At 64.9% G+C, this 16,980-nt stretch overlaps 1 protein-coding gene across 2 annotated transcripts in view; it reads left to right on the top strand.

Moving 5' to 3' along the window:
- Positions 1–12,198, top strand: part of NMNAT2 (nicotinamide nucleotide adenylyltransferase 2) — a 56,333-nt gene extending 44,135 nt beyond the window's left edge. For both annotated transcript variants that reach the window (XM_051841411.2, XM_089311963.1), the window contains exons 9-11: positions 9,590–9,691; positions 9,788–9,855; positions 11,669–12,198. In XM_051841411.2, the coding sequence (XP_051697371.1) occupies positions 9,590–9,691; positions 9,788–9,855; positions 11,669–11,771 (273 nt within the window). In that variant the 3' untranslated portion in view covers positions 11,772–12,198. The remainder of the gene's footprint in view (positions 1–9,589; positions 9,692–9,787; positions 9,856–11,668) is intronic.
- Positions 12,199–16,980: the final 4,782 nt, after the last annotated feature.

The following is a 16,980-nucleotide window of genomic DNA, read 5'->3' as shown; positions in this document are numbered from 1 at the left end:
CCTTGATTCTTTCGGAGGAGGTGGCACACACCACCGGCCCCTCACGGGGGAAAGGGGTCGGGGGGCAGAGGTGGAAGGTGAAAGGTCTGGGCGTGACCTGGGACGGGAGAGCCCTTGGAAGCTCGTCGGCGTCTTCCATCGCCAGATCGGACCGCGAGGTCTCCCCCGCCAGTCCACACGTCCCTCTTCACACGGCTGGTCCTGCCTGCTGTCCCTCGGCCGCGGCCATGCAGCCCTGGGCGGTGGTCTCAGGCTCCGCGCTGTCCGCTGTGAGCCCCGCGCGGAGCACTCTGGGCCTCCGTGCGCTGGAGTCTGCAGTCAGCGCCGGCGTCCTGAGCTGCCGCACACTGCAAGCCCGGCCGGGCGTCCACGGCGTGACAGTCACGGGGCCTCTTTGAGCCTGCACTGACGGCTGCCGGCCACCGGGGCCAGGCGGGTCCCATCCCCTCTGCAGCAGCCTGGGGCAAGTGTGCTGAGCCTCAGCTCTTCGCACCTCCGAAGTGGGCCTGGTGGGAGCAGTAGCCGCTGATACAGTTACAGCAGCCAGCAGGCTCCAGGCTAATCAGCTCACAGACTGGGCTCCTGGGGCGGGGGGAGGGGCGGGGCCGCCCAGGCTGGGGAGGACAGGAGGGCGGGGTCAGGGAAGGCCCCTTGCCTGCAGGTGGAATTTCACACCTCCTCTGGGTGCTGGGCCGGGCTTCCCGGGGGTTTGTGTTGCTGGCCACCGCCCCAGGTGCTGTGTAAGTGAAAAGGAATGCGGGCCGGCTCTGAGCCAGAGCTGGGCTCAGCCCTTTGAGGAATGTAGGCGAATGCAGGCTGCTGCCCGGGCGCCCTCCATGGGCAGGCCTGGGAGGGGCTCCCAGGGCCCGGGCAGCGGCTGGAGGGTGACCAAGGACAAGGGAGGGGCTCCTCGAGGCAGAGCCCGGGCCCTCGCAGCCACACTGCTGACCCTGGCCTCTGACCACTGCCTGACCCCAACCCTGAAGCCAGGACGGCGTCCCCTGTGTCTCTGCCGACCAGGCTCGGTGGGTGAACACTGAGCACTTGAGAGACCAGCTGCTGCTGGTTTGCCAGGCGTGGCCCGGCCGCGTGTGCCGACCGAAGCGGGCACAGGGCTCATCCTCACAGGGTCCTCCTATCTCGTTCCCTGCCCAGTGGCAGCTGGGCCGGATGAGCTGTGAGCCCACGGCAGGCAGGGTGAGCAGCCAGGCCTGGCTCCCCAGAACTCACTGCCCGGGCAGCTGGAACCTCCCCCGCCACACCAGGAACTCCCCGGTCACCCCGGCGGCCCGGCCAGCGAGGACCCTGCATCTGAGCTGTCCAGGGCAGAAGTCCCCCAGGGGCAGCAGGAGGTCCGGGCAAAGCAGACCTGGCCCCTTGCCCGCCCACCGGGTCTCGGGGCGTCGGGCTCACTCGCTGCACCGCCTGAGGTGGGGCAGAGCGGCCGAGGCGTGGTTTCCTCGTGCAGTGCCTGGGAGTCCAGGACCGCAGTGCTGGCTGTCACACTCGTCCCCCACGGCCCGGCCTGTGCACAGGGACTGCGGCTCGAATGCGCTGCGTGTCCCGGGCATAGCCAGGCCTGTGTCTCGGTCTCCATCCAAGGCTCCTGGCCGCTTGAGGTTGAAGGCGCTGTGCTCACCAGGGCCCCCTTGTCGGCTGCGGCCTTGGGGCTGGGGAGTGGGCGCCCGTGGAGGGGTGGCAGGGCCCGGGCCCTCTGCCTTGGCGTGGGGTCTTCCCTGCTCCCTCCACTCTGAAGTCTCCTCTGGGGTTTACGGCGGGGCCCCTTCCTTTCCTGAGCGGCCTCGGGGTGGGCAAGGGGCTCCCGGGAGCTGGAAGCCGGTCGTGGCTCGGAGGACTGTGCCCTGCTCTGGGGGAGGCTGGGCCTCCAGGTCTGCACGAGACACGCGTCCGGCCCAGGCCCTCAGCACGTACCGCCGGCCAGCCGTGAGGGAGCCGAGGCCTTGGGCCGCGTCCTGCCTCAGAAGCCCCCGTGAAGGCAGTGGAGAGGCCCAGGGCGTCCCACGTCTAGGAGGCGGGGCGGGGCAGGGGGGAGTCAGCTCTGTGTCCAGGAGGCTGGGGAGCGTGGGGGGTCAGCTCTGTGTCCAGGAGGCTGGGGAGCGTGGGGGGTCAGCTCTGTGTCCAGGAGGCTGGGGAGCGTGGGGGGTCAGCTCTGTGTCCAGGAGGCTGGGGAGCATGGGGGGTCAGCTCTGTGTCCAGGAGGCTGGGGAGTGTGGGGGGGAGGGGTCTGCATGGGGGTGGGGAGCGTGGGGGGTCAGCTCTGTGTCCAGGAGGCTGGGGAGCGTGGGGGGTCAGCTCTGTGTCCAGGAGGCTGGGGAGCGTGGGGGGTCAGCTCTGTGTCCAGGGGGCTGGGAGCATGGGGGGGGTCTGCATGGGGGTGGGGACAGCTGTCACACTCCCTGCTCTTTTCAGTCCCTTGGATTCCAGAACAGAGATCCCATTATACGATGAAGGGCCCCACCCCCAGCCCAACCTGCCCCTGGCGGCATTCCTCTTGGCCCGGGAGCCAGCACCCACAGCCCTGACCTGTCCTGACCACTGGCACGCCCGCCTGTCCTCGCATTCCGACCCAGGGAGAGAATTCCGCATATGCACCAACTTCCTGTGACACAAAGGAGCCGCTGTGTGCAGGGCCCGCCCCCGCAGTCCTGCGGGCGCCAGGTTCCCCTCCAGGGGGCGCACTGGAGCCAAGGAGGAGCCAGGCCGAGGCTGGGCTGAGTGGGGGCAGCGCAGGGCCCAGGGGAGCTCAGCCTGGCTTTTTCTTGCTCTTAAGCAAAGCACGGGGAGTTCAGATGAGCTCTGACCCTGCTGTTGCTCCTGCCTTTGTCTCAGGAGCTGAGCACCTGCGCACTGCCCCTTACTCGCTGCCTTCCCCAGGGGACAGACGGGCACTCGGGCTGTGTCACGGGGGACAGACGGGCACTCGGGCTGTGTCACGGGGGACAGACGGGCACTCGGGCTGTGTGTGTCACGGGGGACACTTGGGCTGTGTCACGGGGGACAGACAGGCACTCGGGCTGTGTCACGGGGGACAGACGGGACACTCGGGCTGTGTGTGTCACGGGGGACAGACAGGGGACACTCGGGCTGTGTGTGTCACGGGGGACAGACGGGGACACAGGCTGTGTATCACAGGGGACAGGCGGGGGACACACGGGCTGTGTGTCATGGGAACACTCAGGCTGTGTGTCTTGGGGGACAGGTGGGGGACACTTGGGCTGTGTGTCACGCGTGGTCTCCCTCTCCCCCAGCCACGCCCCGGTGAGGAGGAACCCCTACTCCTGTTTGACAGCTGTGGGGACCAAGGCTCAAGTGTCTGTGACTTGTCCACGACACTGTGACTGCAGGGTAGCAGGGCAGGACTTGACCCAGATAAGGCAGCCGAGCTGGAGTCCCACGGGGCCTCTGGGAGCGGGGGGGGGGGGGGGGGGGGGCCTGTGCTGGGGTCAGCAGGCGGAAGGAGAGAAGCTGTGAAAGGTGCAGTGCTGGGGACCAGGCTCTCAGGGAAACGGCTGGCCGCCCCCCGTCCCCGGGCTGGAGAGGGCCCAGTCCTCTGTTTCTGGGTCCCCCTGTGGGAAGCCCCCCCCGTATCTGGGTCCCCCGTGGGAAGCCCCCCCCTCTGCTTCTGAGTCCCCCTGTGGGAAGCCCCCCCATATCTGGGTCCCCTCTGTGGGAAGCCCCCCCCCGTATCTGGGTCCCCCGTGGGAAGCCCCCCTTCTCTGCTTCTGGGTCCCCCTGTGGGAAGCCCCCCTCCTCTGCTTCTGGGTCCCCCTGTGGGAAGCCCCCCTCTGTATCTGGGTCCCCCTGTGGGAAGCCCCCCCCCTCTGTATCTGGGTCCCCCTGTGGGAAGCACCCCCTCTGTGTCTGGGTCCCCCGTGGGAAGCCCCCCCGTATCTGGGTCCCCCTGTGGGAAGCCCCCCTCTGTATCTGGGTCCTCCTGTGGGAAGCCCCCCCTCTGTATCTGGGTCCCCCGTGGGAAGCCCCCCCCCCCGTATCTGGGTCCCCCTGTGGGAAGCGGCTGACCCCGCACCGACACCGGCAGTGTTGGGGTTAATGATTGCTGGCCAGCTGCTCCCAGGGCACCTGCACTTCCGGTGGGCAGGGGTTACTGTTTAACCCAGAGGAGTGAATGTGTAATGTGGAACAGGAGGCCCGAGGTGGGCTGGTTTTCCCTTTCTTTTCCGGCCCCTCCTAGCCCAGCATTCCACAGGCTGGCTCTCAGGGCTGTGCCCCTGCGTGGGCTCACTGCTTCCTGCCTCCCCCGGCTGTGGGAAAGCGACCAAGGAAAATAAACAGAGGAAGCGCCTGGGGCATCGGCTGCAGAGACAAATGCAGCCATCAGTCATCCCTGCAGCCTGGAAACCACGGCCCCTCCCCCAGGGGTCAGGCCCCCTCCCTGATAGGACTGATGGGGAACTCCCAGGCCCCTGCCAGGGGGCGCTGCTGGCCTGAGTCTGGGCTCCCCTGCCTTCCCCCCTCTTCCTGCTGACGGTGGGCACTGGGGTGGCTTCTACTGGGAGCCCCTCTGAACGACCCTTGACCCTCGGATACTGTGAGCCCAGGTGCCCCTCCTGTGCCCCTCCTGCCCCGCGCGGCCTTCCAGGCCTGCCAAGCACCAGTGCCGGGGATAGGTTCTCGCGCTCGACCTGCAGTAGGAAAACTGGGGGCCGGGGTAGATTCCGGGTGCTGCTGGCGTTGGGGGCGGGGGTGTCTGAGCTGAGCGCTCAGCGCTGTATTCGCGTGTGGACTTCAGAGTTTCTGAGGAACGCTTGGAAGTCCAGCCAAGGCATGGATGCGCCTTGTCTCCCAGGGGCCTTCTGCTGGGAGCCACGCCCTTAACCCCAGGGCCTGTACAAGACCACATGCCCTGGGCGTGATCAGGGCCAGGAATTGACTTAGCGCCTAGTGGGAAGCCTGGAGGAAAAATAACCCAGAATATAGCCTCGAATCAAATGTGTGGTGTTTTTTCAAAAAAAAATTATTTTTTTGAAAGTCACAGTTACAGAGAGGCAGAGAGAGAGAGAAAGAGAGAGAGGTTGGTCTTCCATCTGCTGGTTCACTCCCCAATTGGCTGCAACGACTGGAGCTGAGCTGATCCAAAGCCAGGAGCCAGGAGCTTCTTCCAGGTCTCCCATGGGGGTGCAGGGGCCCAAGGACCTGGGCCATCCTCCACTGCTCTTCCAGACCACAACAGAGAGCTGGATGGGAAGTGGAGTAGCCAGGACTCCAACTGGCGCCCATGTGGGATGCCAGCACTGCAGGTGGCGGCTTTACCCAGTAAGCCCAGTGCCGTCCCCCAAATCAAATGTTTTTAAGCCAAAAACTTTTGAGGTCACTAAATCAGTCTCCAGACAGATGTGGAGGAGGCGTGGGACAGGTGCACGCGGGAGCAGGTGCATGCAGGAGCAGGTGCGCTCGTCCCCGCCGAGGGGCAGGCGTGGATCAGAGCGCGGCTGCCGTGTGGACCGAGTGTGGGCGTGAACGGAGCTCTAGCGTGTGCCTGCTGCGTGGCAGGCGCCTTGGGAAATGCTGCTTCCTTCCTCCCTGATGGCCTCAGTTGGCCCCTGGGTAGAGACGCGGCTGGCCGGGCGCTGGCGCACGTGCTCTGAGACAGGAGACCTGACCTCACGGACCTCGGGCGCTCTTGGCCGTCGTGGACCGCATCCCGTGGCCAGTGGAGGGCCAGCCGTTTGCATCGCCCTGCTGACTTCTCTTTGCCTTGGAGTGAGACCCATCTTAGAAAAAGAACATCTGTGTATTTGAAAGGCAGAGCGAGAGAGCTCTCCCACCTGCTGGTTCGTTCCTCACACGCGTGCAGCAGCCAGGGCAGGAGCTCCGCCTGGGGCTCCACGTGGGAGGCAGGCTCCACGGGCTCGGGCCATCGTTTGCTGACTCTGGGTGCATCAGCAGGAAGCTGGATTGGAAGCCAGGACTTGAACTTGCACTCGGACACGGGACGTGGCAGCTTAATCCCTGCACCACAGCGCCTGCGGCTGACACCTGTGCTCAGCACCATCCGGTCCCTGTTGCCGTCCCCTGCCCCCCTGCTCCAGTCCCACCTGGCTCACCGTGCGTGCTCGGTAGAGGAGCAGCCCGGGCTTGGGGACAGCTGGTGGTTTGGCAGTCACGTGGACCACACGTCGGCGGGCTCCTCCTGGCGAGGGGCACTTGGCCATGACAGCTCTCAGCACCTGCTTTCTCCCCGTAGTGCCGGCGTAGTTTGGAACAGTCGCTTATTCTGTGTCTGCCAGTGGACAGCGAGCTACCGAAGACGCAGCCACTTCTGAGCGCAGCCGCATGCCCTCGTGTCGGAAAGAACCTGGCTAAGCACTGGCTCACGGGCACCCAGAGCCCGGCACGGCCCAGCTTGGAGCTGGCTGGGGAGGGTGAGAGCCCACGGCCCTCCACAGCTTTGCTGCCTGGGGCAGGAGCGTTCCCGCCAGGGCCCAGATGCCCCGGCCTCAGCGAGTCTCAGATCTGTCCCTGGGATCCCATTCCCTGGGGAGCCTGTGACAGCAAGGTGGGAAGACGGACTCGATGCGCCGTGAGCAGGAAGCCGGAGCGGGATGAGGGTCCCACGCCCCACCTGTGAGGCCAGCTGCCGGCGACGAGGAGCCCGGCCAGCACAGGCTGCAGCCTCGGTGCCCGCGCCAAGGTCTGTGCGGGGCCGGGAACCTGTGTTCTGTCGAGGAGTTCACTTCACTCGCATTTCCCACAGCGGAGACTCCATGTGTGTGGGGAGACTCTGTGTGTTGGGAGACTGTGTGTGTGTGGGGAGACTCTGTGTGTGTGGGGAGACTCCATGTGTGTCAGGAGACTCCGCGTGTGTGGGGAGACTGTGTGTGTGTCAGGAGACTGTGTGTGTGTGGGGAGACTGTGTGTGTTGGGAGACTCCGTGTTTGTCGGGAGACTGTGTGTATGTCGGGAGACTCCGTGTGTGTCGGGAGACTGTGTGTGTGTCGGGAGACTCCGTGTGTGTCGGGAGACTGTGTGTGTGGGGGGAGACTCCGTGTGTGTCGGGAGACTGTGTGTATGTCGGGAGACTGTGTGTATGTCGGGAGACTCCGTGTGTGTCGGGAGACTGTGTGAGTGTCGGAAGACTCCGTGTGTGTCGGGAGACTGTGTGAGTGTCGGAAGACTCCGTGTGTGTCGGGAGACTGTATGTGTGTGGGGAGACTCCGTGTTTGTCGGGAGACTGTGTGAGTGTCGGAAGACTCCGTGTGTGTCGGGAGACTGTGTGACTGTCGGGAGACTCCATGTGTGTCGGGAGACTATGTGTGTGTCGGGAGACTGTATGTATGTGGGGAGACTCCGTGTGTGTCGGGAGACTGTGTGTGTGGGGGGAGACTCCGTGTGTGTCGGGAGACTGTGTGACTGTCGGGAGACTCCATGTGTGTCGGGAGACCGTGTGAGTGTCGGGAGACTGTGTCTGTCGGGATTAGGAGCCGGAATATTAAGCAGGTTCCTGCCCCGGCGGCCCAGCCCTCAGCCCCACAGACTTGGGGGGGGCTCCACCCCAGCAGCTTCCCGGCCTGCTCCGGGGTTTGCCTGGCTGCAGCTTGGGCATCCTCACCGATGTCACTTTGCTGAGGAGCACGGCGGGTGAGGACGGGCGGACGGGCGCGTCTGTCTGCGGCGTTGTTTCTGGCGTCCGGCCACCGCTTTCTGTCCTTTGCACCCTGGCGTTGTGGTCTCCATCCTCGTCTTCGGGCCCCGCTGGGCTTCCGTACCTGAACAGGTGGAACGAGTGAGCTCCCAGGTTACGGGACAGAAGGCCTGGTGCCGGTCACTCGGTCCGAGGGCCACCCCAGCTGCAGCGTGCTGTGTGGGCGCTGCCTCCCAGGGGCCTGGCCCGGTGGGGCGCTGATCTTCTGCCCCAGCTTTTGGCGTCTCCACGGCTTCCCCCCAGGGTGCTGCTGGCCGGCTTCTTTCGTCAGCACCGTCAGAGTTCTGGCTGCAATTCTAGGTGCGGCTGAAAGCAAGGGGAGGCAGAGACAGCCCAGGACACATGCGTGTGTGCACACGCACACCGTGCTCACACACGCGCACACATGGGTGTGCGTGCACATACAGTGCTCACACATGTGCCCATACATGCACACACGTGGCACACACATGCAAATACAGTGCTCACTCGTGCCCATACAATGTTTGCACACATGCAGTGATCACATGTATGCATACATACATACATATACAAAGTTTGCAGTGCACACACATGAACATACGCATTGCTATGCACACATAGCACTCACATGTGCAAACATGCATGCATTCCACTCACATGTGTGCACACTACACATGTACATACAGACACATAGATATGCACACACACAACCAGTGAACCAGGCCAGGAAATGGAATTCTGCCGGGACACAAGTCGCCTGGCGGATAGGAAGGGACCCCTGGCTCCGTGTCTGTGTCTGTGGTGTCGTCTGGAGAATTGTGGAGATCCTGGGCCCCGTTCCCCCGAGCAGGTCCTGCTGGGTGCAGCAGCCCCCACCCACCCGAGTCCCTGGTTGGCAGGACCTGGAGCGGAGGTGCCCAGGCAGGTGCAGCCGGATGCGTCCTGCTCAGACCCTCTGAGGATGGAGCCTGGGGGGTTTGCAGCGAGCTCTGGGTGCTGAGCTGCGGGAGCTCGCCACACGCCCAGTTCATGTCCCTTTATCCAGCCTTGGGGGGAGGGGTGCTCGCCACACGCCCAGTTCACGTCCCTTTATCCAGCCTGGGGGGAGGGGTGCTCGCCACACGCCCAGTTCACGTCCCTTTATCCAGCCTGGGGGGAGGGGTGCTCGCCACACGCCCAGTTCACGTCCCTTTATCCAGCCTGGGGGGAGGAGGAGCGGTGGTGACGGTTCCCGTGTGCGTGCAGGACAGCAGAGGAAACTGCAGGCTGCACAGCCCAGGTGAGGCTGGCGAGAGCTGCATGCGGCCGGACGGGGGAGTGGACAGACTGGCAGACTGAGCATGGCAGGAAGTGCCTGCTGTGGCCAGGTGAAGAGAACCAGAGGTGCGTCCCGGCCCCCCGTGCCTGTTGGCAGAGAGGAGGCGCTGCAGGACGGGCACTGAGGCGCCGGCCGCGCTTGCGTGGGGTCTGTGGCTGTCACTGGTGTCTGTTTTAGTTTTCCGGATTTTCCAAGCTTCCTTGCATCCGTAGTCAGAAAACGAAAACGAAAGTCCGGGTTTGTTTTTAATGAAAAGAGGTTGCATTTGTCTTGGCACCAAGCTTCGATCTGAGGCTGACCTCCGAGGCGACCCGGTCATCGCCGCCACCTCCCCGTCCCTGCCTGTGCACGCAGTCGCACCGCCGGCACCACTGTGCCTGTGGCTGGGCCACAGCAGCGGCCAGGCGGTCAGCCAGGAGCCTTCCGGTCCCTCCCCATCAGCCCCGGGCCTCTCCAGGTGAGGGCCCGCGTCGGTCCTGCTGGGCGGCAGCGCTGGGTGGCTCTGCGGGGTGTGTGCGTCCTCCAGGCCACGGTCAGGCCCCCGTGTGCCGGCCGGGGCTCCCACTCACTGCTGAGGCCACTCGGGCTGAAACCTGGGTCCCTGCTGAGTCGCGGCTCTCCCACAGATGGAGGTGATCGTTGGGGACTTCGGGATCGTGGTGGTGCCGCGAGATGCCGCTGACACAGACCGGATCATGAACCACTCCTCCATCCTGCGCAAGTACAGAGTGCGTGTCCGCCCGGGGCCTGCTGGGCACCCGGGCTGGGGGGCGGGGCCCGGAGGTGCTGGGCAGGCCTGGACCTGCTCTCTGCTCTCTCCCCAGAGCAACATCTTGGTGGTAAAGGACGACGTGAACCACCCCATGTCCGCGGTCAGTTCTACCAAGAGCAGGTGCGTGTCGTGCGTCCGCTGCCCGCTCGCTGTGCAGCCGCGAGGGGAGGGGTGGGCTCCTGGCTCTGGGCTGGCCGTGTGCGTGTTGCTAAGCGGTGAGCTAAGCTGCCTGTGCAGGAAGTGGGCCGTCCTCAGAGTCTGAAGTGAACTGGGTGTGCGCTTCCTTGTTGCTGAAGTCAGAAGGGCTTGGGCCTCCGGCCCCTCCAGGTCCCTGCAAGGGGACAGTGCCGGGCCGGGGGCGAGGCTGCTGCCGAGAGACTGCCTCGCATGGCCGCCTGGCCCCGGCTGGGGTTCTGGGAGCAGAAGGAAGGAGCCGTGAGACTGCACCCCGAGCCCGGGGCGAGCTGTCCGGGGCGCGAGCTCCGGGTGCGCTGGAATCTGGGCGTCTGGAGGAAGCGGGGATTTTTACCAACGCTCCTCGGAGCCTGCCGTTCCCAAGAGCATTGTGGGAGGGGGAGGGAGCAGCCGGGCCACGGCCGGAGAAAGCCTGTGCAGAACGTGAGTGTGTGGGCGCTGGGGGTGCCACCTCGGCTCGCAGCAAGGACTCCTGCGGGGGGGGGGGTCTCTGGAGACCAGCCCGGAGGGGCGGGGCACGTGTGGCCGAGGGCGTTCCGAGATGCCCATGTCCCGAAGAACAAAGACCCCAACAAGTAGCCCAGCTTCCTGAAGAATGATCGCAAACCCTGCCTGAGAAAAAGCCAGGCACGGGCGGCCTCGGCGTGAGCGGGCTCCGGGGTGTCCCCCGGCAGCCCAGGTGCGAAAGCAGAGTGGAAAACTTGGTTCAGTGAAATGGCAAGACAGCCGGGGAAATGTCTGCAGACCACGTAGCCGATGGGGGCTGCTGACCAAGATGTAGGAAGGACGTGGACAGCTCAACTGCAAGACAGCGGAACTCAGGGGAGAACGGGCTCAGGACTCGGCTGGACGCTTCTCCGCAGGACCGAGAACGGGCACCAGCGCCGCTGGTCAGGGGAATGCGAGTCTAAAGTGGATGCACGGGCGTGAGCGCTGGCGCGTGGGCGTCCGCATCTCGGGTCAGATTGCCTGGGCTCCAACCCGCCCGGCACTGCCCGGCCAGCTCCCTGCCCCCGTGCCTGGGAGGCGACAGTGATGGCGCAGGTGCCAGGCGCGTGGGAGACCCCGAGGGAGTTCTCTGCCCCTCTGTCTTTCCAATGGAGCTTTTTTTTTTTTTTTTGGACAGGCAGAGTGGACAGTGAGAGAGAGAGAAAGGTCTTCCTTTGCCGTTGGTTCACCCTCCAGTGGCCGCCGTGGCCAGCGCACCGCGCTGATCCGATGGCAGGAGCCAGGTACTTATCCTGGTCTCCCATGGGGTGCAGGGCCCAAGTACTTGAGCCATCCTCCACTGCACTCCCGGGCCACAGCAGAGAGCTGGCCTGGAAGAGGGACAACCGGGACAGAATCCGGCACCCCGACCGGGACTAGAACCCGGTGTGCTGGCGCCGCAGGCGGAGGATTAGCCTAGTGAGCCGCGGTACCGGCCAGGTGTTTGGTTTTTAAAGAATACCCGATGCGTTAAAGTGGGGCTGTGTGCCTGGTGTGCTCCACCTGCATAGCCCGGGAGCGCCTCTAGTCCACCTGGGGGCTGTGTGGCCCTCACTTCCCAGAGAGGGAGCCGGCGCCGAGGCCACGGGCGGCCACTGGGCAGAGGAAGGGGGCAGGGGCCTCGGCTCCTGCCTCGGCGGGGCGTGAGCAGCTCGGCTCCTGCCTTGGGGGGCGTGGGCGGCTCTGGGGGCCCCTCCCGGACAGCAGGCGGCTGGGGCGCGCGCCCGACTGACCCGGCTTTCTCCCTCAGGCTGGCCCTGCAGCACGGGGACGGCCACGTCGTGGACTACCTGTCCCAGCCCGTCATCGACTACATCCTCAAGAGCCAGCTGTACATCAACGCCTCCGGCTAGCGCCTCCGGCCCGCCGCTGCTCCACCCCCTCAGCGGGACGCGGACCTTCGAGAACCGGGGCTCTCCTGGCCCGGGGCGTCTTGCACAGACTTTCCTCTGGTCCCCGGGAGGGGTGGGTTGGGGGGAGCAGGGGCGGGAGCTGGAGGAAGTGTGGTCTTTGGAGACGCACTGGGGTCTGTCTCCCAGCATGCTCTGGGGAGGCGGCTCTGAGCCCATCCTCCCAGCATGCTCTGGGGAGGCGGCTCCGGGCCCATCCTCCCAGCATGCTCTGGGGAAGGGGCTCGGGAACCCGTACTCCCAGCATGCCCTGGGGAGGCGGTCCTGGCTCTCGCCTTCCCAGCATGCCCTTTGTCACAAAGGGCTATATTTTTCTTTTGTTTTATTTATTGTTTTTCCTTTGTTCACGTCTCCTGGAACTTGGATGGAATCAGTGTCCATGGTTCTTTATGTTCCGGTCTCGTTGCCCTCGGGTGGCCACTGAGCCAGCACCGCACTCAGGAGGCCGGGCCGCCCCAGGTCCACAACCACACACACTGCACGTGTGGCACACACACCACACATGCGTCACACCCCCGACACGATACACAGACACATATCACACACCACACACGCTGCACGTGTAGCACACACACCACACATGCGTCACACCCCCGACACGATACACAGACACATATCACACACCACACACACTGCACGTGTAGCACACACACCACACATGCGTCACACCCCCGACACGATACACAGACACATATCACACACCACACACGCTGCACGTGTAGCACACACACCACACATGCGTCACACCCCCGACACGATACACAGACACATATCACACACCACACACGCTGCACGTGTAGCACACACACCACACATGCGTCACACCCCCGACACGATACACACATATCACACACCACACACACTGCACGTGTAGCACACACACCACACATGCGTCACACCCCCGACACGATACACACATATCACACACCACACATGCTGCACGTGTAGCACACACACCACACATGTGTCACACCCCCGACACGATACACAGACACATATCACACACCACACACGCTGCACGTGTAGCACACACACCACACATGCGTCACACCCCCGACACAATACACAGACATATCACACACCACACATGCTGCACGTGTAGCACACACACCGTGTACCACATGCATCACACATGTTCTCCCACACTGTACACCAGCACTGTACACACAATACACATACTGCAGATGTAGCGCACACACCACACACGTGCATCACACCCCACACACGATACACAGACACCACACACCACACGTGTATCACAATACCCTCCACACATCATACACACACCACAATACTACGCATGCCCCACACATACCCCCACATCACGCACCACACTACACGTGTAGCGTGCACACCGTGCACCACACACGTACCCCACACACCAGCATGCACGCCACACACACACCCATGCAGACACACATCCCGTGTGCACCGTGCACACCCCATGCAGCACACTCACACTGTAGCTGCACCACGTTTGCAGCACACGTGACACACGCACGCACGGTGCACGCGGAGCAGCAGCAGCGGCCCTGGGCCAGGCTGAGGCCTGGAAGCACGTCGGCCGTGTGCGGGTTCCTCGGGTTCGAGTCCATTCCCATTTGCCCGCGCCCATCCTTCTCCCTTCCCTGCCGGCTCTGCCCGTCACCAGCGTGGCTGCACGTGTGGCGTGGGCAAGGGGTCTCCAGAGTGCCGTGGAGGCCACGCGTGGCCGCATCGGAGCCTGTGTCCACGTCTTCAGATGGAAGCTGAGGCCGCCTGGAGGGCCTTGCTGCCGGGCCCCTCCTTGCCTGCTCTGCTGGGGGCTGTGTCTGTGGCCCCGGGCTCGGGACCCCCTGCCTGCCCCAGCTCCCGCTGAGGTTGCCAGGTGGTGCCCAAGGCCAGCGCTTCCCCCCCAGGGCCCAGGGGCCGCGAGCAAGGCGGCCGGCGGGGGCAGCGGGGCCTCGGCCGCACTCCTGCCGGCAGAGCAGGGCTCCTCTGCGCCGGGTCCCCGCTCTCGGTGGTCTCCGAGGAATGGGCCCCGAGTCTTTTACCAAAATGCACTGGGTGGGCCGTGAGGCCAGGGACGTGTTGTTCCCCTTTCCCCGTCGGCAGGAGAGGCCCAGGATGGGCACAGAGCGTGGCGGGCAGCGCCTGGGGGACACCCTCTCTGTCACGGAACGGTCCCTGGAGTCGGCGGCTCAGGAGCAGGGCAGAGCCGCCCCCCCCTCGGGTGGTGCAGGGTCAGGGATCCACGGCTCGGGCGGCCAGCGGTGGCACAGCAAGCTGCACGGGGACCCCCGGCTCCGCGGGTGCACCACGCCGGCTTCCCCAGCACCCGGCACCCTTCCCAGGCTGGTGGGGAGACGCGACGCCGACACCGACGCCGGGATGCTCAGCTGTCTGAGGGAACCCCGGGAACGCACTGCCTGCATCCAGGAAGCTGGGCCGCCCGAGAGGAGCCTTGGGTCGGGGGCCTGAGGACCGGGGAAATGGGGGCTGGGGCCCCGCACTCGGGGGTCTGCAGGCTGCGGGCAGAGCGCCTGGTGCAAGCAGCCTCAGAGGCCGGGGGCTGGCGTCCTCCACTCTGGGGCTCCGCTGTGGCCCTGCTGGACTCGGCCATGGCCGTGAGGCGGAGTGAGGTGTGGGGCGGGCGGGCGGGCGGGGTGGGGGAGGGGTGCTCAGGAAGAACAGGCCTGGACCCGGCTGAGCCCACCCTGGGGGCAGAGGGTGGAGGTGAGGGCAGCTCTCCTGCAGTGAAGGGGGGACAGCCAGGACCAGGGTGCCAACAGGGGAAGCTCCGTGCTGCCCCCTGGGCACCGCGACCGGCAGGGCTGGGGCCAGGCTGATGAGGGCCGGGAGCCTCCAGAACTGACCCCTGACCCTCCGACTTCCTGGCCGTGGTTCCGTCCTGGGGGTGTCACGCCCCACGCCGGGTGGGGGGAGGCTCGGCCATCCCGTGCCCGCTCCCCGACTGCACGGCCAGGGAGAGGCGCCCCCGCCTGAAGTGCCTGAGGCCCCAGCTTCCCAGACTGGCGGAGTTGGGCCACGGCCGGCGGCGGGGGGGCGCAGGGCAGGGACTCGCGCCGTGAGCGGCAGGTCCACGCACCCTGCGGACCGAGAGCCAGAAGCCGCGATTCCGGGCTCAGCGAGAGAGCAGCGCAGGGGAGGAGCCGCACGAGGGCTCAGGGTCCCCCTGGGGAAGGGGGCCCGCCCCCCTGGCGCCCCCGCCCCCGCCTCGCCCTGGCGCCTCCCAGAGCCGCGCGTGGCGGAGGAGGGTTTTCCGATTCACGTCTTGGTCGTGCACCTGCAGTGTTCAGAGTAGGGCTTGTTTTGTGGAAATGGATTCACGAATTAACTGAAATCCAAGTTGCAATAGCTTCACAGCGACATCTTTTCTGTCAGATTTTGTTGCTAAAATAGTCGGTTTTACCAAAAGACGTGTCCGTTACGTGCACTGAGAAGGCCGCGCTCCCGGCGGCCTCGCGTGTGGTCTGGAATGTTCTGTGGGGGCAGGATGAGCCGCTGTCCTCGCAGGCCACCACACTTGGGAAGGGGACGCGGAGCAGGCTTCTGCCTGGCCGGCCCATGCGCGTGGCGCGTGGCGCGTGGCGTGTGGCACCTGCGGCCACGCCAGCGTCCCCGGGGCAGGAAATCAGCGAATCTGTCAGTCGTGCCTGTTTTCGCAGTTGGAGACGTCGACCTTAGACCTGGCTAATCTGCATAACCCAGTGTTGGTTACCTTTGGCTCCATAATGAAATTAGTACTTTCCGAAATAAAAGTAAATTTGTGAAAATTAAAAGCTTCACCGTCGACTCTCTGGCGCGGGAGATCCTGCGTGAGACAGATTTGGCGACGCGCCCTCTGCTCTGACAGCACTGGAAGCAGACGTGTGCGTGGATGAATCGTGGGCTCCGGCCCCTCCACTTCCCCCGGCCCGCTCAGCTTCTCCCGGCCCCCTCAGCTTCTCCCGGTCCCCTCAGCTTCTCCCAGACCCCTCGGCTTCTCCCGGCCCCCTCGGCTTCTCCCGGCCCCCTTGGATTCTCCTAGACCCCTCAGCTTCTCCCGGTCCCCTCGGCTTCTCCCGGTCCCCTCTGCTTCTCCCGGCCCCCTCGGATTCTCCTGGCCCCCTCGGATTCTCCTAGTCCCCTCAGCTTCTCCTAGTCCCATTAGCTTCTCCCGGCCCCCTCCACTTCTCCCGGCCCCCTCCACTTCTCCCGGCCCCCTCAGCTTCTCCCGGTCCCCTCAGCTTCTCCCAGACCCCTCGGCTTCTCCCGGCCCCCTCGGCTTCTCCTGGCCCCCTTGGATTCTCCTAGTCCCCTCAGCTTCTCCTAGTCCCCTTAGCTTCTCCCGGCCCCCTCCACTTCTCCCGGCCCCCTCAGCTTCTCCCGGACCCCTCAGCTTCTCCTAGTCCCTTAGCTTCTCCTGGCCCCCTCCACTTCTTCTGGCCTCCTCAGCTTCTCCTGGCCCCCTCAGCTTCTCCTGGCCCCCTTCGCTTCTCCTAGTCCCCTCAGCTTCTCCTGGTCCTCTCTGCTTCTCCCGGCCCCCTCGGTTTCTCCCGGCCCCCTCTACTTCTCGCAGCCCCCTCAGCTTCTCCTGGTCCCCTCTACTTCTCCCAGCCCCCTCGGATTCTCCTAGTTCCCTCAGCTTCTCATGGCCCCCTCCACTTCTCCCAACCCCCTCAGCTGCTGGCCCCCTCCACTTCTCCCAGCCCCTTCGGCTTCTCGCAGCCCCCTCCACTTCTCCCGCCCCCCCTTCTCCCACCCCCCCCCTTCTCCAGCTCTCGCTGCAGCAGAGCTTAGTGGCTACGGCACAGGTCCCCCATGGCAGGGTCCCGGGAGGGCACACAGCAGCTCCCTGCGGGCGGCTACTGGAGGGCTCGCGAGGTGTTTGTCAGACTAATTTATTTATTTTTACAAAAATTATCTGGCTCTGGGGTTTTCTTTTTGGCTTAAAGCCGGGAGCGGGCGTTCGCCTGCCTCTGTGCAGGCTCCGTGGCACTTCCTGTGGCGCTCCGTGGGCCTCGTGCAGCCACGGCTCCTCTTCGCTCCGCTGTTTTGCTTGCAGAGCTGAATGCTGGTGAGAGCTTGTTCAGAGTCGAGTGTACACACCGCGGGTTGTTGGCTAGCGCCTGTCCACGTCCGAACACCACGTGCCGAATACGGGTCAACG

This window comes from Oryctolagus cuniculus, chromosome 13 (assembly GCF_051225735.1).
Source record: "Oryctolagus cuniculus isolate XC-2025 breed Fujian yellow rabbit chromosome 13, ASM5122573v1, whole genome shotgun sequence".
Lineage (NCBI taxonomy): Eukaryota > Metazoa > Chordata > Mammalia > Lagomorpha > Leporidae > Oryctolagus > Oryctolagus cuniculus.
This window is presented reverse-complemented; position numbering and strand designations above follow the sequence as displayed.